Raw genomic sequence first — 26,727 nt, 5'->3', positions numbered from 1 at the left:
AAGAAGGCTCCACATCCATTTGCACCACTCAGGTGACCCTGAGGACACAGACAAACCTCCAAGTGGCCTCAACGACCCTCTAAAAGGATACCAAATGACCAGCTGTCTGCAAGGAGTATAAATCCTTCCCATTTCACACCATCCAGTCAGAGCTGAAGAAGCCTCTTGGATGAGAAGTGAAACAACTTCAAAAGAAAAAAGAAGAAAGTCCAGTTGCCTCCTGAAAAAAAAAAAAAGCTCCTTTGGGATAACCAATGACTGGAACTTAGGAGAACAAGAGCCCAACATACAGGTTGTTCTTGACCTACAACAGTTCATTTAGTGACCGTCCAAAGTTACAGCAGCCCTGAAAAAAAGCGATTTATCAACATTTTTCACACTTATAACCATGGCAGCATCCCAGTGGTCACGTGATCAAAATTCAGACGCTTGGCAACTGGCATGGACTTATGACAGTTGCAGTGTTCCCAGGGTCATGGGATCAACTTTGGCGACCTTCCGACAGACGAAGTCAATGGGGAAGCCAGATCCACTTAAGAACCGTGGGAAGAAAGGGGGCAAAATGGGGCGAAACTCGCGTAAACGAATGTCTCACTTAGCAACAGAAATGTTGGGCTCAGTTGGGGTTGTAAGTCGAGGACTACCCCTGCACAAGGAATCTCCAAACTGTTGTAACTTCAGTCACTAAATGAACTGTGGTAAGTCAAGAACTACTACCTGTATTAGTGGTGATATTCATTTTTTTTTTTTACTACCGGTTGTGTGGGCATGGCTTGGTGGGCGTGGTGTAACTTGATGGGAGTGGCTTGGTGGGCGTGGCTTGGTGGGCGTGGCAGGGGAAGGTTACTACAAATCCCCCTTCCCTCCCCACCCCTCTAACCTGCTTTCCAGCTCTGTTCTCCTGTGCAAGGGCAACCAAAAAGACCCAGCCAATCAGCTGGGACTCGGGGGGGGGGGCGGAGAAGAGATGGGGGCGGGGCCAGTCAGAGGTGCTATTTGCTGGTTCTCTGAACGACTCAAAATTTCCGCTACCGGTTCTATGGAACCGGTCAGAACCGGCTGAATCCCACCTCTGACCTGTATATGGAAGAACCGCTGTACGGAATGAGAAGGGGAATGAGAAATAAAGTCTGCTGTATTTGTAAAAAATATTTTCATGAATGGTCATCAATTATTGTTTTGCAGAGGCTTTTTGATCGGTTCCCGAGGCCTGTTTGCTCTCTCGGCTGCTATTTTCCTGGGTATTAATTTTACTGCCCTTTTATATCAAATGTTCTGGGGTGCTTTTTTGGGACTTATAACTGAAACACAATTGGCTTTTTTTATTCGCTTAGGCCTCGCAATAAATGTGTCAGTGCTACTGTTGTTTCCCCCCCTCCCAAACTCCTTTTTTTTTTCTTTTTGGTCCTGTTTTGATATTTATCTCACTGTTTTATTTTGCGTTTTTGCACGAAACATATGTTTTCATTCACCGTTTGCTTTAATTATTCACTGATTATTGTTTTAACCGACTGTTTTTAAACCACAGTCATATGTTCACTGTAAACAGCTGGGAGAGTTCTTTTTTAATGAGAGTTGCTGTACATTAGATTAAAGTTGTTCAATTAAATTATTATTTTTTTAAAAAAAAAATCGAGCGATCTTTTAAATTACTAATGATAGTTTTGACCCCGTTTCTGGGTGCTATTCTTACTGGAAGAGATGCAGAGAAAGTCACCTTGGATGATCAGGGGCTTGGAAATCAGATCTCTGAAGGAGAGACCCAAAGCAATCTGAGTATGTTTAGTCTTGAGAAAAAGATCAGCGAAGGATAGACGATGACATTTTTCAAGTACATGAAAGACTTAAGGCGTACAACAACCTGAAAACTGGTTCCCTCTCTCATCCACTGTGCAGGACACTGGCTAAGCTTATTGGAAGTTAAAACCCATCACCCCTCTCCTAGAGAAATGAAATATTTTAGGATATATTTAAAAGGCAGAATATTTCCCCTAAAAGAGAAGTAGAAACTCGGAGAGGCAGAAACTCCGCCCCCTCCCTCACCTGTGTTAATAGGCCATTATTAAATCATTATTATATTATATATTATATATCAAATGATATTGCTATTAAAGGAGCCTCTGTGGTGTAGTGGTTAGAGGGCAGCACTGCAAGCTACTTCTGCAGCCAGCTGCCAACAGTTTGGCAGTTCAAATCCCACCAGGCTCAAGGTTGACTCAGCCTTCCATCCTTCCAAGGTGGGTAAAATGAGGAGCCAGATTGTTGAGGGCAATATGCTGACTCTGTAAACTGCTTAGAGAGGGCTGTAAAGCACTATAAAGTGGTATATAAGTCTAAGTGCTATTGCTATTTTCCTTCCTTCCTTCCATGGTGCGCAGTGGTTAGAATGCAGCATTGCAGACTAAGTCTGCTCACTGCCAGCAGTTCGATTCTCACCAGGCTCAAGGTTGACTCAGCCTTCCCTCCTTCCGAGGTGGGTAAAATGAGGACCCAGATTGTTGGGGGAAAGAGGCTGATTCTGTAAACCGCTTAGAAAGGGCTGGAAAAGCACTGGGAAGCAGTACAGAAGTCTAAGTGCTATTGCTATTGCTCTTCCTTTTCTCCTTCCTTCCTTCCTTCCTTCCTTCCTTCCTTCCTTCCTTCCTTCCTTCCTTCCTTCCTTCCTTCCTTCCTTCCTTCCTTCCTTCCTTCCTTCCTTCTTCCCTTTCCCATTCTCCTTCCTGGTGGCGCAGTGGTTAAAATGCAGTATTGCAGGCTAATTCTGCCCACTGCCAGCAGTTCGATTCTCACCAGGCTGAAGGTTTTGACTCAGCTTTCCCTCCTTCCGAGGTGGGCCAAATGAGGACCCAGATTGTTGGGGGAAAATAGGCTGACTCTGTAAACCGCTTAGAGCACTATACCGCTGTAAAGCACTATAAAGCGGTATATAAGTCAAAGTGCTATTGCTATTAGGGCTTGGGCCAGAACTGAACCCGATGGGTATTTTCTTCCAACACAAGTCCACAAGTCTTCAAGCTGCCAAAGTTGGAGACCTGTGGATTATTAGGAGACCTTCAAAGGTCCCTCCCAGCCGCATGGTTCTATAACTCTACGAACGCCTGCTGAACGGCCCTCTCCCTGTGCTGCATTGCACCGCAAAGCTCAAGGGAGCCCAAAGAATCAACTCCAAAATGCCAACTCCGTCATTCAGCTAGCAAAGGAAGCACCCCGTGTGAGGGTCACCCCGCTCTTTGCGAGCAAAGCTCTTTCTGAAGCTGGACAGAGGGTATTTTCTCTCTCTCTCTCTCTTCCAGAGACGTTGTTTGATGTGGCTTCATATGCCAGAGGCAACTGGAGAAATAAAACAGCCCTTGATCATTAAAGCTTCTGTACGGTTAGTTATTAATAAGTCTGGGATCTGGCTTCTCCCAAAACAGTCAGAGGCTGGCAGGCAGGCAGGCAGGCTAACGCTGAAAAAAGCTGCGTCTAGCAGAGAGGGGGACACAGATATGAAACGTCTATCCGAGGGAGCTTGGGGTCCTTTTATTTACAGGCCCCCCCCAAAGCACCCTGGGTCTCAAACAAAAGATTGTGGGAGTCGTTTTTTCAGCCAGGTGTTTGGACTGATACTTTTTTGGGGGGCCCTGCAGGAGGGGTGTCCATGTGATGGGGCCATGTTGGGAACAAGGCTAATCCTAGACTTACGACCACAATTGTGTGCCCCCAAATTTTTGTTACTAAACGAGACATTTCTTTCTGGGTTTTGCCCCGTTTTACGACTTTCCTTGCCACAGTTGTTCAGTGAATCACTGCAGTTCTTCAGTTAGTAACAGGGTTGTTGTTAAGTGATGCTCACCTCTGTCCCTTGGTCAAAGGAGCCAGCGTTCCCTGAAGACAATTTCCGTGGTAACGTGGCCCGCATGGCTCTATGCCAAAAGGGCACACGAACGCAGCTACCTTCCCACTGAAAGTGGTACCTATTTATCTACTTGCATTTGCCTGCTTTCAAACTGCTCAGTGGACAGGAGCTGGAGTAAGGAGCGGGAGCTCCCCCTGTTGCATGGCACTCGGGTCTCGAGCCCAGGCTGTCAGCTGACAAGCTGACAAGCTCAGAGTCTTTAACCACGGAGCTGTCGGAGCCCTTTAAAGGAAAATACTCAGGAGAAATTCTACGTGGTCAATGTCAACTCATAAAATATCTCTATGGTCTTTTTACAGAAAAGAAAGGGAGGGGGCAGCAGGGCAGCAGCTTGCAAACCAAAACTGCATTCCATAAATGTTTTCAAAGATGGTAACTAGGTGACCGAAGTTTCTGCCGCACAAAATTCTAACTGGAGAGCATGATTGATGACTCTGGGCTATGGATGTGTCCCATTGGAGAATATGAATGATGATACACCCAGGGGGTGGGGGGAAAACCAGGGTCAAGGGTGAAAATGAATGCTGTGTCTCAGAGTCGGCTACACCCAGGCTGTGCCGGCATGTTAACTCCCAATAAATCCTTTTGAAGTTTTGGAAGTTTGGCTCGCGAGTCATGATTTAAATGGGGGTGACTGCCAGAAACCTTGATAGTCTTCTTGGATGCCAGCAAGGTCAGGACAGGTAACCAAGCCAGAGTTGGGTGTGTAATAGAGCAATACCGATCTATGCTACAAACAAGAGGTGTAGGTGGCCACTCACCTCTTGACAGAAGGAGACGATGTTCTCCCAGAGGGCTTTGGCCTCCCCTTCATCTGTCTGCCGTCGCTTCTCCACGTGCATGCTCTCGTGCCGCCGTAGCGGCTTGATGCTCTTGCGCTGGGCCATGTAGACTTGAGGAGTGTGGCAGGCGAGGCAGTGCTTGGCCTTCAGCTCGTTGAGGAGGGTGCAAGCGGGGCACGCCCACTGGCTGGCTCGGTCAGGGGTGACCGGGGTCTGAATGGGGAAGAGACGGGCGACTTTGCGGGCGGAAGGAGCTCGGGTGCCACAAGCCACACACCTGCCTTTGTCAGAGCCACATTCGGGGCACTTGGGAGCTGGGTCTGGCTGCATGCTATGTTCCTGGAAGCCGTGCAGTTTGGAGGAGCCGCAGGCTTTGCACTTCTGGGAAGCGGTGGGGTTCTTCAAGGTGCACTTGGAACAGGACCAGGTGGTGAAGTCGGGGCTGGAGGGCCCGCAGGGTGTAAAACGAACGGAGTCCCCCGTCACGTCAATGGTGTCGCTGCCCTTCTGGCTGCTGCAGGCCTCGCAGGCCTCGTTCCCCGAGGTGTTGAGCAGTGAACAGGTGCTGCATTGCCAGGAGGGCACGCTGACGTCCATTTCTTCCTCCAGCATGCTCAGCCGCTTGGTTGCCATCATCTCCTGGAAGCGAATGGCCTTCTGCACAGGGGTTGGCGGAGAAGCCGGTTGGGAAGCTTCCACAGCCGGCGGCTGGAGTTGCGGGGGCACCTCTCGGCGGCTACGAGGAACAGGGTTGTTCTGGAGACCTGGGGAGAAAAGGCTGAAGGCTGCCATCTTCTGGCTCTCTTCCTCCACGAGGGCAGGGCCTTGATTGGCAGCCGGGTGGCCCTCAGGGGTCTCGGTGGCGGAAGCGATCTGGAAACCGGCGGGCGTGATGATTTCCGGGACCACCAGGGCCTCTGGAGGGATCTTGGGCAGGGAGAGCTTGCGGGGGCCCCCGCAGGCCGAGCAGGAATTCGCGACGGGAGTGTTGTGGAGGGTGCAACGTTGGCAGGCCCAGCCCTCCTCCAGCTCTGCCTCTTGGGGGCTCTTCCCCTCCAAGTCCTCAACGGGGCTCTCTATCTGGGGCACCTCCTCCTTGCCACCGGCTTTGGGTTCCACTAGGACGGTGGATTTCGGCAGGACCCCATTGAGGATTGGCAGAGGGGAGCCTCCTGGCCCGGGTTCCGGAGTGAAGCCACACACCTCGCAGGCCTCTTTGCCCACAAAGTTCCGGAAGGTGCATCGTGCGCAGGCCCACTTCTGCTCTTCCACGCTCAGGCGCAAGATTTGATTGAGGTCGGGCTTCTGGCGGGGGGCCTCGCAGATGGAGCATTGGCGCTGTCCCACGGGGTTCAGGAAAGTACAGCGGGTGCAGGACCATTCCCGCACAGTGGCCATAGAACCAGAAGAGTGGGTGTGGCTGGAAGAGAAGAAGAAGGGAGAGGGCCGTTAGGGGACACAGCGAAAAGGTTCCACGAAGGAGGAGAAAAGTATCAGAATCATCACGATAAAATCGGACACTGGGGTACCAGGGTCCCTCAAGATAGTCTGCACTCCCAGCAACTCCAGCCAGTTGGCAATGAGGGGGTGAACCCAGAGGTGGGATTCAGCCGGTTCTGACCAGTTCTGGAGAAGCGGTAGTGGAAATTTTGAGTAGTTTGGAGAACCGGCAAATCCCACCTCTGACTGGCCCCACCAACCCCATCTAGTCTCCACCTCCCCTTGAGTCCCAAGATGATCGGCTGGGTCTTCTTTTGTTGTCCTGCACAGGAGAACGGAGCTGGAAAGCAGGTTAGTGGGACGGGGAGGGAATGGAGATTTTGCAGTATCCTTCCCCTGCCATGCCCAGCAAGCCAAGCCATGCCCACCAAGCCACGCCACGCCACGCCTGCCCAGCCACACTCACAAGCCACACTCACCGGTAGTAAAAAAATTTGAATCCTACCACTGGGTGAAGTTAAATGGTACTTCACAGTATCTCCCAGTTTCCCCAATCCAACTTGCAGGTTGAGATCTATAAAGGAGAATATTTGCCACTCAAGATTGATATGAAGGTGTTGGTGTTCTCTGAACTGGGTGGTTTTCTTGCAGACGTTTCATTACCCAACTAGGTAACATCATCGGGGCTCTGATATCATTACTTGGTTGGGTAATGAAACGTCAGCCAGTAAACCACACAGCTGAGAGAGCACCAAGGACCCCATAAGATGAGATCTAGCAAAGCTGAAGTATGGTGGGGGCATTTCTGGAAACATCCACAGATCAAAGGTCCTTCTGCTTACAAAAGTTTCTTAGAGTAACAATCCCACACAATCCTCCACACAGCAGTTATTCAACACCACACAAATGTCTGCAGTGCTTCATGCACACTTTCATGTAAATCTTGAAAAGCACATCAGTTATCTTTTTGAAGAAAGAACCAAACTGAGATATGAGCAGTAGGGTCATGGCTACAACTTACTAGCAACTTTGGGAAGGAAGGAAATTTGTGATAAGGCCCCTGAGCAGCTCTGAAGCCACTATCTGTCCCAGATGTCTTTAACTTGGGTTCCTGCAAATCCATTGGGCTACAATTGCCAGAAAGCTTCGTCCGAAGTAGTTGGGAACAGCAGCACATAGGACTTGTGGCTCTAGTCCTTAGAAGATGACTTTCTGGGGAAAAGCTCCTCCAAGGAAGCAGGGAAAGGACAATCTGGAATGACTACACCAAGGGTCTCTTCAAACTTGGCAAGTTTAAGACTTGTGGACTTCAACTCCCAGAATTCCTGAGCTAACATGACTGGAGGAGGAATTCTGGGAGTTGAAGTCCACAAGTCTTAAAGAGGTCAAGTTTGAAGACCCCTGGACTGCATGAAGAACATCTTTTTTCTCCAGGTATGGTGGCTCAAAACCATTCCAATTTCAGGAGGAGGCTGAAGGTCTCCAGCTAGCAAGTTCACACCCTCTCTAGCCGGGGCAGGTCCCATCAGAGAATGTTCCCCTGATCTGCTCCTCCTCCCATCATCATACAAGGTGGCTGTCTACCTCCCATCCAGATCGGCCAACCTTACCAACGATGACTTCAGAAACTGCTATTCATAATATTTAAAGATCAAAGAAAGGCTGCAGCTCTTCGGAATGCAAAGCAGATTATTCCAGACTCAGCTATGGCTTCTTCTCAACCCACGTCTTTGCCAGAGGGAGCTTCTTGCAGGCGAGGGGTGGGGGGAATCTGCTATTTATACTCCGAGGCTGCAGGTGACGTGACATGACATGTCAAGGAAGGATGGAAGAGGTGCAGACCTAGGCCTTTTCCAGGAAAGACCACCCCACAGTTGGCACCCCTGGCATCAGAGGAAAGAGTCCCCATATTCCATTCTGAGGTTTTTCAAGGGCATTTCCTTGATCAGGGACCAAAACAGAAAGATATTAAGCAAACTCCAATCAGCAGAGTCCTTTTATTCTTCTTCGGGAGTTAACTGATGTTCTAGAAAAATCGTGCTTCAATTATTCAGCCTTGGGTTTCTTACCTCAGACTTTCTGGGTTGCTCATGCCAGCGCACAAGTCCCACTGGCCCAGCACCCAGATAGTCATAGCTAGAAACAGCTCTCGAGACGTGTTCACCATTGCTAGTCTTCAAAATTTGGGGGCTTGTAAGTGCTAAATCTGGTGAGGCAACAACCTGCAGTTCTGAGGCTTAGAGAAGACATTTATCTGAGCACATCAAAGGCCAACCAGAAGCTATAAACAAGTTGGACAGGGAACAGGAAGACATCTAGAGTTAAAATCAGCAGTATATTATGTTTTCTTTTTTTAAAAAAAAAACTTTTTTAAGACTTTGGAAAAAGTGCAGAGAAGACAAACTAAGACGGTTAAAGATCTGGAGACGAAAACCTATGAAGAACAGTTGCAGGATTTGGGTATGGCTAGTCTAGAGAAAAGGACTGGGGACTGGGAGGGGACAGGAGAGCAGCATTCCAATATTTGAGGGGGGGGGCTGCCACAAAGAAGAGGGAGTCAAATTATTCTCCAAAACACCTGAAGGCAGGACAAGAAACAATGGATGGAAACTAATCAAGGAGAGAAGCAACCGGAAATTAAGGACAAATTTCCTGACAGTGAGAAGAATTGATCAGGAGAACAGCTTTGCCTTCAGAAGTTGTGGGTGCTCCATCACTGGAGGTTTTTCAGGAGAGACGGGAGAGCCACTTGTCTGGAATAGTGTAGGGTCTCCTGCTTGAGCGGGGTGTGTGTGTGTGTGTGGTGGTGGACTAGATCCAACCAAGTCTCTAATTCTAATTCTATTCTACTCTATTCTTCATTCCAATAGTCTGGTCTGGTCTGTTCCATTCCGTTCCGTTCCATTGTACTTCTATTCTATTCTATTCTATTCTATTCTATTCTATTCTATTCTATTCTATTCTATTCTATTCTATTCTATTCTATTCTATTCTATTCTATTCTATTCTATTCCATTCCATTCCATTCCATTCCATCTTCTATTCTTTCCTATTCTATTCTATGCTATTCTATTCCATTTCATTCTTCTCTTCTCTTCTCTTCCCTTCCCTTCCATTCCATTCCATTCCATTCTTCAAATCCATTCCAATCCAATCCAATCCAATTGTCTATTCTATTGAGCTTGCAAAAGGCAAATTATTTCTGCCTAGGTGACGACATGCTTCCTTGCAATGAAGACTGTAATCCAGCTGAGCGATTATCTGGAAGTCTTCTGCTAAGTACCCTATTTCTGAATAGGGACCTGGAGAGTCGGACTCATGGGGAATGTGCGCAGGTGAGGGCTAAGGTGATAAATGGGCTGTCATACCTGTAGGCGCCTGTGGGAAAGTGGGTGCTGGAGTCAGAGGCAGGTTGTGGCTCATGAATGCGAGACCAACACACAAGCCTTTGCAAACCACCACCATGCTGCATGGAATTGCATTTTTGAGAATCGCTGATTTAACTCTTTCAGATAAATTCTCCTTGGACATTTCCAAATGGTGTTTATAAAATGTGTACAATCGCCAAATGCATTGGTTTTTGTTTTGTTTTTAAAGGGGAAAATTACCTAGCAGATTAAGCCTCCATAAAAGCAAGGAATGACACCTAATTTCCATTTGTGCTCCCAATGAAAGATGGCAACCTATAAAACTCTACGGTTATTTCTGCGTGCTTGCAGAAGAGAGAAAAATATATTTTTTAAAAAAAAATGTGCAAAAAAAAAAAAAAAGCAGCAAACTCCACCATCACTGCCATCCCAGCAATTTGAGAAAATAAGGGAGGGGTTGCAATCAACTGCCTAACACAGACCTGTGTATTTCATGGCCCTTTGGCCACATCCTGCTTTTGGCTGTCCCTCTACGGCAGGGGTCCCCAACCACCGGTCCGCGGACCGGTACCGGTCCGTGGAACAAGTCCTACCGGGCGTTTGGGCCCATCTTTTTGATGAAAAAGTGCTTCGGTGAGCTTTCGGGTGAAAGCTCACCGGCCTTCATCAAAAGGCGCCGCCTCGTGACTTTCGGTGCCATTTCTCCGGAAGCTCACGAGCCATGCCCTTTTTGATGAAAAGTGCTTCCGGTGAGCTTTTCCGGGTAGAAAGCTCACCGGAAGCACTTTTTCATCAAAAGATGGCGCCGCTCGTGAGCTTTTCCGGTGAAAGCCATTTCTCCGGAAAGCTCAGAAAGCTCACCGATGAAAAAGTGCTTCCGTGAGTCACTTTTTCATCAAAAAGATGGCGGCGCCCAGCTAATGCCGGTACTGGGCCGCGCCATAAAAAAGGTTGGGGATACCGGGCTGCGGCATAAGAAAGGTTGGGGATCACTGCTCTACGGCATAGGTGAGGTCAATTGGAAATTGGAAATCAAATGTAAATAAGCATATATGCCATGCATGTAATACAGTGCAATTGCTTTTATTACAAAGGTGACTGCTTAATGGTTGGAAGGGACCTTGGAGGTCTTCTAGTCCAGCCCCTTGCTCCATCTGGAGACCCTATACCATTTCAGACAAATGGCTGTCCAGTCTCTTCTTAAATAGCCACCAGTGATGGAGCGCCCATGACTTCTGGCCCAAAGTCACCCAGTTGGTTTTCATACCTAAGGCAAGACTATAATTCTTCCTGCTGGTCATTGGCTCAAAATCATCCAGCTGGCTTTCATGTGTAAGGTGGGACTAGAATTCACTATCTCTTGGTCAGTGGTAGGATTCAAAAAATTTTTACTACCGGTTCTGTGGGCCTGGCTTGGTGGGCGTGGCTTGGTAGGTGTGGCGGGGGAAGGATGCTGCAAAATCCCCTTCCCTCCCCACCCAACTAACCTGCTTTCCAGCTCCGTTCTCCTGTGCAGGGCAACCAAAGAAGACCCAGCCGATCAGCTGGGACTCGGGAGGCAGGGAATAGATGGGTTAGAGCCGTGATGGCGAACCTATGGCACGTGTGCCACAGGTGGCACGCAGAACCATTTGTGCCAGCACATGAGCTTCAGGCAAACTTACCTCACTGAGCACGCGCGCACCTCAAAGTTGATTTTTGGCCGGTTTGAGGCCTTTTTCGACCTCCCAGAGGGTCCACGAAGGCTTCTGCAGGATGAAAACTAGGCCTGTTTCGTCACTTTCTGTTTTTCCGGAAATACCGGAAGTGACAAAACGGGCCTAGTTTTTTGTCCTGAAAAGCCTGTCAAAACCTTCCTGAAGCCTCTGGGAGGCCAAAAAAGGCCCCAAACCAGCCAAAAATCAACTGTGAGGTGCAGTGCAGTTAAGGGGGCAGGGGCGGAGTGGGGGGATTGCACACGCATGCGTAGGGGGTGTGGGGGGTGCGCATTGTCTTCTGGATGCTGGCACGCGAGCACAAGCGTGCACAATTTTTGGCACAGGAGCCCAAAAAGGTTAGCCACCACTGGGTTAGAGGTAGTATTTGCTGGTTCTCCGAACTACTCAAAATTTCTGCTACCAGTTCTCTAGAACTGGTCAGAACCAGCTGAATGCCACCTCTGCTCCTGGTTTCTAAGCCTGGTGCTTTCATCATTAGGGACCAAACAACTTTTTCCTTGTCTCCTCCCTCTGCTGTTTTTTTTTTACCTCTTCTCTCTACCTTCTCATCTCCAGTTGCTCAATTGCTTTCAAACCCCAAGGTGCTACTGGCCTAGTTACAAGACCTTGCTGCCTGCCACACTCAACCTGTCTGACTACATCAGAGAAGGAATGGGAAGGGGGAATCTCTTGGCTATCCATACTCCACTCTGCCTTAGTCCTGGAAGGTCTTCTTCTACCAGGAGCCCAGTTAAGCTACGTCCACCAGAAGGGTCAAGCAACCCAAGACGTCCGCAGGCAGCTAGCCATGATAAAGGCCACATCATAGGCCTACTGAACCAGCATCTGCTGAGATCCTCCTGCTGGTAATCAGCAATTTCCCTGCTTTTCTTTATTAAATCAACCTGCCTTGATGATGCCAATCATAATTAGCAAGGGACGACAGACATCAAACAACCCGCTGATGAAAGCCCAACATTCTGCACCGTTAACTTTGAAACCACAAAGAGGAGGGGAGGCGGTTCTGGCAGTGTGATGGGCTCCAAATTAGGCAGGCCAACCTCTCCTCAGTCGCACAACTTCTCTGATGTTTATCCCACATCCCGGTTATCATAGCTGTTTCATAACACAGCTTATTCAGGGTTCTCCAAACTGTGATCGTGGATATTTGCAGAGCTGAGGCAGTATCATGGTCAAGAGAGCAAGCCATGGATGATCCTCAACTCTAGCTTAACGAGATCCAAGCTACGCACTCACCAGAGTAACTTTTTCTAATGTTTTCCACAATAAATAAAAGTTTTCCACAATAAATAATTGACCGGGGTGTTCAACAGATGTCTCAGAGCTGTAGCCGTAATGCCCCTGAAGAGTTTTTATAGTTCTATAATGTAGGCTTGTGGTAGGTAGGTAAATAGAGATAGATACAGATAGATAGATAGATAGATTGATTAATAAATATGAGATAGATGATAGATAGATAGATAGATAGATAGATAGATAGATAGATAGATAGATAGATAGATAGATAGATAGATAGATAGATAGATAGATAGATAGATAGATAGATGATAGATAGATGATAGATAGATAGATGTAGATGATACAGTTATAGATATAGTGTGTGTGTGTGTAGGCTTGGGGATATATGTGTATGTGTATGTGTGTGTGTGTATACATATAATTTGTTGAGAGACAATAATTGGACTCATTTAATTCTCCAAACTTGGCAACTTTAAGACTTATGGACTTCAACTCCCAGCATGGGTGGCTGGAGAATTCTGGGAGTTGAAGTCCACAGGACTTAAAGTCACCAAGTTTGGAGACTCCTGGTCTAAAGCCATCCAGAGAAATTCAAAAGTGAAGGTCAACCTGGGTCTTCCTGATGTAAATCCAATTAATACTTTAACTGTTATGCTACACTGCCTCTTGGTAAGTACGCTGTTAATTCCCTACTCGCAAAGTTACCCACAATAGTAACCTCTGACAATGTTTTATACCCCACGAACATTAATCACGAAGTCAAGATTGTAAATCAAAGATACCACAAAATATTTTCTACAAAGATAGCTGGCTTTTGCAGCGAGCCTATTTTTAAGTTCTATCTTAAATTTTGGTGCATTCTGCATTCCTAGATTGGTTTTTCGTGAAGTTTTTAAAAATGTGTTGTCTGCTGCCTTAAGGCGTGGCCAACAAATTAAATAAATATATTCAGTGTGATTGCAACACCGCCGTAGTACTCACGACTATGGAGTAAATACTGTATAGGTAGTCCTCAGCTTATAACTATTCATTTAGCGACATTAAAAAAAGCGACATAAAACAGATTTTCTCAGATTTAGGAATTTTGCAGCATCCCCACAATCACGTGGTCAAAATTTGGGTGCTTGGCAACCGGCATGTAATTTATGATGGTTTGCGTGTTCCATTGAATCATGTGATTATCGTTTGCTACCTTCCCAACAGGTGCCAGATGAAAGAAGGCGAAGAATGTGCTCAAACTGGACCTGATTCACTTAACAACGGCCTCGCTTAGCAATGGAAATTCTGCGGTTGTAAGTCGAGGATCACATTTATGGGGAAAGAGAGAAAAACTGCCATCCATTTTCAAAGTAGGCAGAACCGTTGTTCTCTTCCGCATCTTTTATTTCCCCAGCGACCCAAGAGTCTGCCAGCTAAGCTAACTTCCCCAAATATCAAAGCTGCAAATACAAATAGCTTGGCCGTAGTCTTGGACTAGTAATATCTTAATAAAACAGTCAAAAAGGTGTGTGTGCGTGTTTGTCAGTGCTGCACAGTTTTGCTCTGCCAACACTAACATCACACAGTATAATCCTTTCAGCTAAAATGCTGGTGCATGTCACAGAATTTTTATATACCGAAGGCAATAAATATAAACATTAGTTACATAGCAATATATACATATATACATACATACATACATACATACATACACACACATATATACACACATACACACATACACACACACACACACACAATAAAAGACTGCAATGATCTCAACTGGAGAGAAGTCATTGCAAAATTCACACCTCCCCAAATCATGTGTTCAATTGACTCAAGCAGTTTCACCAGAGTGTAAGGGGCAAGTCCTTGACTTACAACCACAACCGAGCCCCAAATTTCTGTCAAGTGAGTCTCATTTCAAGCGAGACGCTGGTTATGCAAATTTTGCCCCGTTTTCACGACCTTTCTTGCCACCGTTGTTGAGCGGATCACTGCGGTTGGTAAGTTAGTAACCTGGCTGTTAAATGAATCTGGCTTTCCCCCCCCTTTGACTTGGCCGGTCAGAGAGGACGCGAAAGGGGATAACGTGACCTCCCCCCCGGGACACGGACACGGTCATAAGTATGAACCGGTTGCCAAATGTCTCAATTTTGATCCCTTGACCATGGGGGCGGTTGCAAAGGTTCGTAACGGTGAAAAAATAGTTGTAAGTCTCTGTTTTCAGTGCTGTTGTAACTTTTCAACGGCTACTAAATGAACCCAGAGATGGTATTCAGCCAGTTCTGACCGGTTATGGAGAACCGGTAGTGGAAATTTTGAGTAGTTCAGAGAACCGGCAAATACCACCTCTAACCCATCTATTCTCTGCCTCCCATTGAGTCCCAGCTGATTGGCTGGGTCTTCCTTTGTTGCCCTGTACAGGAGAACAGAGCTGGAAAGCAGGTTAGTAGAGTGGGGAGGGAATGGGGATTTTGCAGTCTCCTTCCTCTGCTACGCCCACCAAGCCACGCCCACCAGGCCACATCCACAGAACCGGTAGTAAAAAAATTTTGAATCCCGCCACTGAATGAACCATTGTAAGTTGAAGACCACCTGTAGTCTTTCTGTACCTGGCAGTTTTGTCATTTTTCTTCATGAACTGCCAAGGACACAGAAGCAAGCTCTGATAAACACCCATAAATATTTAGGATGGGTAAAATGCCTTTCGATAAACCGCTGCAGTAAAACTTTCTCCAAAAGCTCGGTCTGTCTTAGGCATTTGACTAAGTTCAGGTTGTAGCTTACCAGTTTCCTTGGTTTAATGCACGCCATTGATTGCTTGATTGACTGATCGATTGATTTGGCTTGATTTCTATAGCCACTCACTTCAGCAAAGGACTCTGGGCAGCTCACAATTCAAAACATGCTATTAAAATTTTCAAAACATTTAATGGAAGGTCACCTCAGCCTCCACAATGGATAAACGGCTGCAAAAAACTAATGGAGTTAAAGCAGAGATGGCCAAACTTACTGCTCGGACCAAAGAAAACATCACAAATGCTTTTACTGCGGACGTGGAAACCACTTCTGGACTTTGTGCTTGAGCTGATGAAACTCTGACCTTGGGTTTTACCGATTAGATAGATTTGCTGTTACAGAAATGGCTAGTTTCTATTACTATGAAAAAGTAAAAAGTTGAGGGTAGATCTTAATGCCTTATTCAACTACATCAAAGGAGACCAAGTCAATGCCTTTTTTTTCTTTTTTTTTAAAAATGCATATGTAAGAGAAAAAGAAAATAGTAACGTATGTGCTAATAACAATGGTAGTGGTACAACGGAATGGTTTTAACCAAACTTATCTTTATGTTGGCTTATTTATAATCCTGTTAATTATACTGACATACTTATAATTATAAACCAGCTTTGTTTAATTTATACATAGCCATAATCTTTCTTCATCTAATTTCTAACTCTTATCTCTAACCACTCATAAAATCTATCCCATGTTACGTAATATTTTGTGTCTCCTTGGTCTTTTAATTTCAATGTCAATCTATCCATTTCTGCACAGTCCAATATTCTTTTTCTTTTTCCCTTCCTTTCTCCCACTATTCAGTTCCCTTTTTCCTTCCCTAATTTCCTTAATATTTGCTTTTGTATTCTTTGCATGTTATATTATAAACTAATAAAACTATATACATAATTTGAAGGGAAAAAAGCATTAAAATCCATTAAAACAGTAAAGAGCATTAAAGCCGTAAAAGAAATCATTAAAACGTCTTATTCGTAACCATTATTGGTTGCTTTGGAGACAATCCAGATGTTTGCAATTCGGCTAGAATGCCTCTCTATCTGGATGGGAACAGTCTGTTGGCATCAGGCTGGCTTTGACTCAGGTGAATTGCTTAAGTAATTCTTGCCTCCAGAAGTTGTGGATATTTCAACCCTGGAGGTTTTAAAGAAGAGACTGGACTGAAATGGTAATTTATCTGTAATGGTATAGAATCTTCGGCTTCAGTTGCACTAGAATATTTCCAAAGTCCCTTCCTACTCTGTAATTATGTTAAATATCACCTGTAGCTTCTAGCTTCTTTGCAACTGCCTTATTTCTCAACTACTTGGCCTATGAGATGTATCCCTACGGAAGGTATTCCGATACTCCATATTACTCGGCCATGTTTTCCCACGTCATTAAAAGCAAGGTAAGTTAACAGAGCCCCTGGTGGTGCAGTAGTTAGAATGCAGCATGGCAGGCTAATTCTGCCGACTGCCAGCAGTTCGATCCTGTCTGGCTCAAGGTTGACTCAGCCTCCTATCCTTCCGAAATGGGAAAAAGGAGGACCCAGATAGTTGGCGGCGATGGGCTGATTCTGTAAACCGCTTAGAGAGGGCTGTAAAAGCACTCTGAAGCGGTATATAAGTCTAAGAGCTATTGCTAAGTATTGTCTACAACTGACAGCAAATTAGAACATCCATTGGCCAGTTCACACTTTCGTTTGGATTCCCAACTGGCACTGTTCACAAAAATAGACCGTTCACACAAGCAGTCGTTTCCCAATACAATTCAGCTGACAACGTATTGTCAGTACTGATTACTCAGTACATGAGCAAGAACGTACCACGTTATCTCCAAAGCTTCCTGGAGTCCCACTGATAATTCCAACAGCTTTCCCGGAGTTCAGCCTTGCTAAAATTCACCGCCAAACTCTCCACCATTCCTCCTTCCAAGAACAGGGCAGCAGAAACTTGAAAAGAGCACAATTCACAGCTGGACTACATCCATTTGAGGCTCAAGGATTTCTGAATGAAATGTGAGCTTTTCCTACGTCTATCTCATTTTAGACACTAAACGTTTCCTTCCTGTGGCCACCCTATTACGCTTTCTTGCGCAGGAACTTAGAAAACCGGAGTCTAAAAATATTCAGCACCAAAGTGGAGAGTTTAGTTGGGCACTGCTAAGGGTGGAATAATTTTGAAGAATCTGAGGGCCTTCCAAATTTTCCCTCTTTTATCCAAGCTGTTTTGTCCACTTCTTTTCATAAATTAAGTTCTGCTTTTCTGAAAATTCCCTAGCCTACTTCCCTCACACTGTAAATGTCAATGATACAATCTTTAATTGTACAGAATCCGTTTTTCCCCCCAAAACAACAACACACAGCTACTTCTTAGTGAAGGAGAAGAGACAGTGATGGAAACACAGAGCATTCCAACCTTCTTCTGCCCAGTTTCTGCAGCTTTGCTTTACATAAATCTGAGATAAATCTAAACCACGGTGAATCACCACCAGAGCTAAACAAACTCACATGTTCGGGGACAGCATGCTAGAGAGCCTGGGGAGAAATAAAAAAGGGAATGAATCAGCTTGCGGGTGCCAAGAGAAGGGCCTGCAGTCTATTAACCCTTGCTCTCCTCCCTCAAATGCTGCCACTGCTAAAAAATAAAATAAAATAATCTAGGGAAAGATGTTTAGTTGGTATTCAATCCGAGGTTCTACCTCCTTGCTTAAAAAGAAAGCAGATGAATCAAAAGCAAGAATGGTTCTTAAGATTCTATGGAAAACGATAAAATTAGGATTTCCAATTTGCATGGCAGGCTAAATTCAGTTTTCCTGGACTGCTGAACAGCTGCCATGCTGGCGAACAGCTAAGCGGAAGGCACAGCTGTGAAAAATGTGAGTCAGTTATTGAAAAACCATGACACTGAAAACAGTGCTGTCCTTTGGGCTGGCTTGCAACTGCCCCCGTAGTCTGTCACGGTATTGTAGCTCTGAAACTATGGGATCTGGGGGGGGGGGGTCTTTAGTGGTTACGTTGCAGCTGGACCAGGTAGACCTATAGCCCATCCCCAGGTAACTGTCTGGGAGGGTTTGGGCCAATCGCTTTTGTCCCACTTCACTTCAAAAGACTGTGGTGGGGAAAATAAAAACTAGGAGGGTGTGTTATGTGTAATATTAATCAATATTTGAGGGGCCACCACCACCAAGAAAGGGGAGACAACTTATTTTCCAAAGCACCAGAAGGCAAGACCAGAAGCAATGGACAGAAACTATAAGAGGTCTGTAAGGGGCATGCATAAGCGCACCAACGTGCCTACCATCCCTGTTTTAATGTTCCCTTTCATTCGTATCTATTTCATGTATTAATAATCATGTTTATACTTATATATATTATCAAATGCATGCTTCACAAAATAAATAAATAAAAAATAAAAATAAACTAAGGAGAAACTTCCTAACAGTGAGGACAATTAACGAGTGGAAAAGCTTGCCTTCCGAAGTTATGGGTGCTCCAACACTGGAGGTTTTTAAGAAAAGACTGGACGGCCACTTGGTATAGGGTCCCCTTGCTTAGTAGGGGGTTGGACTAGAAGACCTCCAAGGTCCCTTCCTACTCTGTTATTCTATTATTCTGGGTCAACCTGTTTTCCAAAGCACTAGGAAGGCAAGACAAGAAACAATGGATGGAAACTAATCCAGGAGAGAAGCAACCTGGAATTAAGGAGAAACTCCTAATGGTGAGGACAATTAACCAGTGGAAGGGCTTGCTTTAGGAAGGAAGGAAGGAAGGAAGGAAGGAAGGAAGGAAGGAAGGAAGGAAGGAAGGAAGGAAGGTTTTAAAGAAGAGATTGGACAACCATTTGTCTGAAATGGTATATGGTTTCCTGCTTGAGCAGGGGGTCGGACTAGATGACCTCCGAGGTCCTGCAAAACAGTGGAATACACATTCAATCTGAATATTCCACAAAGCAAAAAGCCCACTGTTAGCAGGAAACAGGTTGAGAGGTTGTTCTCGAATTCCACAGCAAAGAATTTAGGCAAAGCAGATAAACATGGTAGATCTTTGCCAAGTTTCAATCTTTTGGACTTGAATGCCCAGGGATTAAGGGCTTTTTTCATGTTTTGCTTCCCCTTCCGTGTGTTTTAAGATTGGTTTCGCTTTTTAAAGTGTGACTTTGTTTGTTACACCCACCCAGAGTCAGGTTAATGTGAGATGGGCGTCCATAGAAATGTGTTAGTTAAATAAAGGAGTTCCTAGGAATTTAACAGATTGGCATTCATTTGGCACCCAAGGCTGCCTCGTAAAATATTACTAGCCATTTGCAATTGCTGGTTTGCGTATTTTGAATGCATGTCATTAATATGACTTGCACAACATTCTCTTTGACAAGGCAAACACAGCAACACATTTATTCCTCATTTATTTTCAGAAAGCTCCTTGCTTGCCAACGTGAAAAATCCTTGACAAACTGTGAAGTCTAAAAATTCAGACTCTTTCTTTTGTGATCTCACACAATGTTTGCTCTTTCGCCAACAGTAAAACAGAAATGAAGGGACTTTAAGGAGAGAAGTACACACTAGCCACGGTCTATCCCAAATAACTTTTAATTTTGGACATTTATCTACCTATTACTAGGTCTTTCTATTCCATTATAAAATATTAACAGATGCCCTATTTATTAAGACATAGAATGGGGTTTGTGCGCGAGCTGGGTTCTGGAAATCAGAACATAATGCAATAAAAGAAACAAATTAAAAAAACCACTACAATAAAAGACAGTTCAAAGCACTGAAATTATTACCGTGTAGGAAACATATCCAGGATCTCTTTTTTTTTTTTTTTGTACCAGATTTCACTGGTTTAATTAAAGAAAATGTGTTTTTGATTTTTCTTTCCTCTTTAAAGGAGGAGAGAATGTCGGTGATATTCTCAGAAGTGGAGTAGGCTCGGCTCTTACTTGGATAGTGGTGGCACAAAGGTCTTTGCTTTCTTTTGCTACAGAATTCTTTTCTCTGGAGGTTTATAGCTTCCTTTGCTGCAATTAAGTCCCAATGGGAGAGATCTAAAAAAACCTTCTTCTTCCAGGAATTTGAGAGGCTTTTTCAGATCGGGGTGCACAGCCAGGCAAGCAGGCTTTCCTTGTGAACAGCTCTGCTAACAGAAAATGGGAACTGCACCAAAGGCATTTGCTACTCTTCAGCAATAAAGCAATTACAAAAGAAATTTGAAATAAATTCTCAAGCACCCTGGGAACAGTGTTAAAAAAAACAACAACTCAAACAGGCCCTTGATGGTAGAGGAAGAAAACTTTTGTAACATTGCAAAGGCAATTAAAGTTGCAAGGAAACAGAAGTTTAAAATACCAATAAAAATGCTTTTGAGGAAGGAAGAAAAAAGGAAGGAAGGAAGGAAGGAAGGAAGGAAGGAAGGAAGGAAGGAAGGAAGGAAGGAAGGAAGGAAGGAAGGAAGGAAGGAAGGAAGGAAGGAAGAGGAAAGGAAATTAAAGGAAGGAAGAAAAGAAAAGAAAGGAAGGAAGGAAAGAAGGAAGGAAGGAAAGGAAAGGAAAGGAAAGGAAGGAAGGAAAGGAAAGGAAGAAAGAAAGAAAGAAAGAAAGAAAGAAAGAAAGAAAGAAAGAAAGAAAAAGAAAGAAAGAAAGAAAGAAAGAAAGAAAGAAAGAAAGAAAGAAAGAAAAAGAAAGAAAGAAAGAAAGAAAGAAAGAAAAGGGAGGGAGGGAAGGAAGGAATCCTGTTTACTCAAAAGGACATTTTCCTACATTGACAAGATGAAAGGAAAAATATAACCCCACACCAAGGATAGGAAACCTGGTGATCTATAGATCCTTTGTGTCACAACTCCCACAATCCCATGCCCATGGGAATCAGGCTGATATGAATTGCAGTTCAAAACATGTGTTTATTTGTTAAATTTATTTGCCACCGATATATCCCTCTATGGGGCTACTCTAGGCGGCTTACAGCAACACGCTAAAACATGGGACAATCAATCCAGAGATTAAAGAGGAGGAAACATCACCAGTGGCCAGGCTCTGATCTCCAACCCCAACATACAAGTGGCAAAACCAGAGAAACTTATGAATTAAGTACTGGGACAGAAATGGGTCACAGTACAGGTAAGCCCTCGACGTACAACAGTTCTCATTTAGTGACCATTCAAAGTTACGATGGCACTGAAAAAAGGGACTGATGACCATTTTAATACTTACGACGGTTGCAGCATCCCTATGGCCAAGGGATCAAACTTTGGACGCTTGGCCACTGACTCATATTTATGACGGTTGCAATGGGCTCGGCGGGGTCAGTGTTCCCCTTTGAGACCTTGTGACAAGCCGGAAGTCAATGGGGAAGCCGGATTCACATTACAACCGTGTTATTAACTTAAGCGCTTGCAATGATTCACGTAACCACCGTGGCATGGAAGGTGGTAAAATAAGGCAAAATTCACCTTGTTTGACTTAGCAACAGTAATTTTGAGCTCAATTGTGGCTGTATCGGTGCCTTTCTAACTTATTTAGAATGGAATGGAATGGAATGGAATGGAATGGAATAGAATATGGAATGGAATGGAATGGAATGGAATGGAATGGAATATGGAATGGAATGGAATGGAATGGAATGGAATAGAATAGAATAGAATAGAATAGAATAGAATAGAATAGAATAGAATAGAATAGAATAGAATAGAATATGGAAGGGAATGAAATGAAATGGAATAGAATATGGAATGGAATGGAATGGAATGGAATAGAATAGAATAGAATAGAATAGAATAGAATAGAATAGAATAGAATAGAATAGAATGGAATGGAATGGAATGGAATGGAATGGAATAGAATAGAATATGGAATGGAATGGAATGGAATGGAATAGAATATGGAATGGAATGGAATAGAATATGGAATGGAATATGGAATGGAATGGAATGGAATGGAATAGAATAGAATAGAATAGAATATGGAAGGGAATGAAATGAAATGGAATAGAATATGGAATGAAATGGAATGGAATGGAATGGAATAGAATAGAATAGAATAGAATAGAATAGAATAGAATGGAATGGAATGGAATGGAATATGGAATGGAATGGAATGGAATGGAATGGAATAGAATAGAATAGAATAGAATAGAATAGAATAGAATAGAATAGAATAGAATAGAATAGAATAGCAACCTGTGCTCTGGAGCTGCCTGTGGCTCTTTCATTCCTCTGCAGCTCTGGAGCCGACCCGCTCCCTGTTGCGGGTCGGCTCCAAATTTGATAGGGCTTTCAGTTAGGGCAAGTAGAGGAAAAAGGACGCTGCGGTAGGAGGAGACCCTGTGGTGGGGGAACAGGCTATAGAATTAAATGGGGGGCTTCCAGTTAGGACCTCTGTGGCTCTTTTGAGTGTTTAAGGTTGCCAACCTCTGGACTAGACATATCCACTTCCTGCAACCGTTCTTCCTATGTTTTTAGCCTCCAGTCCCTTAATCATCTTGGTGGCTCTTCTCTACACTCCTTCTAGAGTCACAACATCTTTTTTTTTACACTGGATGCCATATTCCAAGTGTGGCCTTAACCGAGGCATTATAAACTGGTATTAATACTTCCTGTGATCTTGATTCCATCTCTCTGTTGATGCAGCCTAGGACTGTGTTGGCTTTTTGGGCAGCTGCTGCACACTGCTGGCTCATATTTAAATGGTTGTCCACTAGGACTCCGAGATCCCTCTCACAGTTACTACTATTGAGCCAGGTACCACATACACTGTTTACCCGTGCATTTGATTTTTCTTGCCTAAATGTAGAACCTGACTTTTTTCACCATTGAATTTCATTTTGTTCGATAGCGCCCAATGTTCAAGTCTGTCAAGATCCTACTTTAAATAACAGCAGTCCCTACCTGTGGTTCCTGAGATGGCATTCTTAAAAAAAAAACAAAAAACCAAGGAAACAAATAAAACTACATTGACAAAATAATTACAGGTGTCAGACTCACAGAAATAACAATACATAAGGGAAACCCTGCTGTCTTTAAACATCTCATTCCACGGGTAAATAAAAAAAAAATCAGATCTTTTAATGAATTCTCTGCACTGTTGATGGGCCAATCCCAAAGAGGAAGCGAAGAAATAAAAGCTCCTAGACTTTCTAAATAGGGAAGGGATAGTGGATGATTTGGACGTGAAAGAAAAGGGCAAGAGGAAAGAGAAAAAAAATAACAGATTAACAGAGTTGGAAGGGACTTTGGAGGTCATCTAGTCCAACCCTCTGCCCAAGCAGGAATCCCTACACTATTTCTAACAGATGGCAGTCTAATCTCTTCTTGGAAGCTTCCAGTGATGAAGCTCCCACAACTTCTGAAGGCAACTTCTGTTCCACGGTTTGATTGTTCTCACTGTCAAAAAGTTTCTCCTTATTTCCAGATTGAATCTCTCCTTGTTCATTTTCCATCCATTATTCCTTATCTGGCCTTCGGGTGCCTTAGAAAATAGCCTGACCCCTTCCTCCTCTCTGTGACAGCCCCTCAAATATTGGAACACTGCTATCATGTCTCACCTGGTCCTTCTCTTCACTAGACTAATTATTCACTAGAAAAATCACATTTATTTCTTCACCTTAAGACTGCAAGTTCTGGAAAAAAAAAAAAAGGAATGGAATGGGGGCACTGGCTTTGTTGGCGTTAACACATTTAACCTGGCTGAAGACCGTGTTTCTACTTCATCTTGTATTTGTTTGATTTCTCATGCTAACTGTCTTCCAGCACTTAAGGGGCTGTCACGGAGAAAAGGGGATTGACTCATTCTCCAAAACACCAGAGGGCAAGAAAAGATGGAATGGGTGGAAGCTTGTTAAAGAGAGATCTAACCAAGAAGTAAGGAGAAATGTCCTGACAATGAGCACCATTAATCAGCAGGATAGCTTTGCCTCCTGGAGTGCTCCATCACTGGAGGTTCTAAAAAAATAGACCGGATAATCATTTGACTGGGATGGTATAAGGCAGGGGTCCCCAAACTTGGCAACTTTTAAGACTTGTGGACTGGCTGAGGAATTCTGGGAGTTGAATTCCGTAAGTCTTAAAGTTGCCAAGTTTGGACACCTCTGATATAAGGCTTGAGTAGAGTTAGACTAGAAGGGTTAGACTAGAAGGGTTAAGGTTAGGGGTTAGGGTTAAGGTCCCTTCCAACCCTATGATTCTGTGGTCTCTGTTCTAAGTTTCCCATCTCAAATTTGTATGAAAGCCAGAAGCTACTCATTTAGCCTCAAAATGCCCAGGGTGTTAAAACTAATTTCCTTTGGTCAATCATTAGCTAGGTTGAGAGGGTTACGAGCCATCACTCTGCTAAACAACTAATTCCCACAACACTGTCAAATTAACTACTAAGACTGTATTACTATTCTTCTCATCCTTACTGGTACCCACTCTTCCCACTTATGGCTATATCCATGTTGCTTGTATCTTTACAACTTATATTGTTTTTATTGTTTCCTGGTATGATTTGATTGCTTATTAGTATCCTATGACTATCACTGTTGTATCTTATGATTCTTGACAAATATATTTTATTTTTTTCTTTATGTACACAGAGAGCATTGGCCCCAAGACAAATTCCTTGTGTGTCTAATCACACTTGGCCAATAAAGAATTCTATTCTATTCTATTCCATTCCATTCCATTCCATTCCATTCCATTCCATTCCATTCCATTCCATTCCATTCCATTCTATTCTATTCTATTCTATTCTATTCTATTCTATTCTATTCTATTCTATTCCATTCCATTCCATTCCATTCCATTCCATGCCATGCCATGCCATGCCATGCCATGCTATGCTATGCTATGCTATGCTATGCTATGCTATGCTATGCTATGCTATTCTACTCCTATTGTACCCTATGACTATTATTAAGTGTTGTACCTTATGATTCTTGACTCTTGACAAATGTATCTTTTCTTTTATGTACACTGAGAGCATTTGCACCAAGACAAATTCCTTGTGTGTCCAATCACACTTGGCCAATAAAGAATTCTATTCTGTTCTATTAAAGGAGCACTGTTAGTTAAACCATCCTGTTAGTTTTATAGTTTTGACATTATGATTTGGTCATTTAGAGAGTTGTTCAAAAATACATCCAGAGATAAAGTCTTACAAGAGTCTTTCTCTAGTTCACCTTGTCCTGTTCCGTGTTTAGGAATGATTGCCAGTTAACGTATATGTATATATATAAAGTAATGTAGATAAATAAATCTTGTAACTTAAAAATAATATAATAAATAAGGAATTAGTAAACTAGCTACAGATATACTTATGGTAAATGAATTCAACTGTTATTAAAGGACATGTACACTGCTATGATACCGCTGTAAAATGTGAGAACTTTTCTTTTTTAAATTTTTTGAAACTTTGAATAAACAAATTTATTTAAAAAATGAATGATTGCCAGTTAGAACAATTAATCAGAAGTTGCCTTCAGAAGTTGTGGGTGTTCCATCATTGGAGGTTTTCAAGAAGAGACTGGACGGCCATTTGTCCAGCAAAGCTGGCAGGGGAATTCTGGGAGTTGAAGTCCTCCAGGCTTAAAGTTGCCAAGGTTGGAGACCCCTGTTCTAGCGCACTGCTCAAGGAAGACCTTATCTCATCCCAGGCAAATGGATGTCCAATATTTTCTTGCAAACCTCCAGTGATAGAGCACCCACAACTCCGGAAGGGAAGCTATTCCATTTATTGTTCTATATTTTCCCCCCTTCTTTCATTTTTTTTTCAACTCACCTCCCTTATCTGGTGTCTCTTATTTCTTTTGCGTACTACTTACTACATTCTCCTTTTTTTGCATGTTTCCTAACGTTGCTCACGCCAAAATGCAAGAATGTGATGCATACGTAAACATGCACATGACAGAAAGATTAATTTTTCTCGCTCCGTAGATCTCCTAATCGATAGCAAATTAGCCAGTCCTAAGAACTATACATATATTCTGTTGTCAAGTGGACAAAACATATAAAGATATCATCTTTTCTAATCCTTATGGCTTAAAAGAGTGCAAGCAGCGGCTAGAACGATGCTAGAAGATCATGAGGATTTCCAAGAGATAAAATCTCCATATCTGGTATAGATTGTTCAATATATCACTAATTATTAAGATGTTAGTGTCATCGCAGAAGTCTCTGTCGACTAGTTGCCTCCCATGGATTTGGTCAATCAACGTTTTCACATCATATTTTTTTATTAAGTCGGGAAAGATATAATAAACCAGGTTGCCAGTCATACTGTATTCATGTCACAAGAAGCACTGCCTGCTAACAGTAAGGATGGAACAGGTCATTTTTAATTCATTTAAACCAGTATTCCCAAGGGTGACCCTAGCCAAATTTTATTTTAAGGAGGCTTGTGGGATTACAATGCTTAATCTAGAGCAGTGTTTCCCAACCTAGGCCATTTTAATGCTTAATCTAAAGTTTATTTAATGCTTAATCTAGAGCTTAATCTAGAATTCTTAATCTAGAGCAGTGTTTCTCAACCTGGGTCATTTTAAAATGGGTGGAT

General features: G+C 43.7%; 1 protein-coding gene across 1 annotated transcript in view; it reads right to left on the bottom strand.

The window, feature by feature from the left end:
- CAPN15 (calpain 15) overlaps positions 1-26,727 on the bottom strand; it is a 107,523-nt gene that overhangs the window by 18,451 nt on the left and 62,345 nt on the right. The window contains 1 exon segment of the mRNA XM_087973223.1: positions 4,660-6,100. Coding sequence (XP_087829349.1) covers positions 4,660-6,100 — 1,441 coding nt within the window.

Source organism: Notechis scutatus, chromosome 12 (assembly GCF_049901735.1).
Source record: "Notechis scutatus isolate UNSWTSFEM ecotype Mainland chromosome 12, rNotScu1.2, whole genome shotgun sequence".
Lineage (NCBI taxonomy): Eukaryota > Metazoa > Chordata > Lepidosauria > Squamata > Elapidae > Notechis > Notechis scutatus.
The sequence above is the reverse complement of the archived record's forward strand: the minus strand, read 5'-3'. Positions and strand labels throughout refer to the sequence as shown.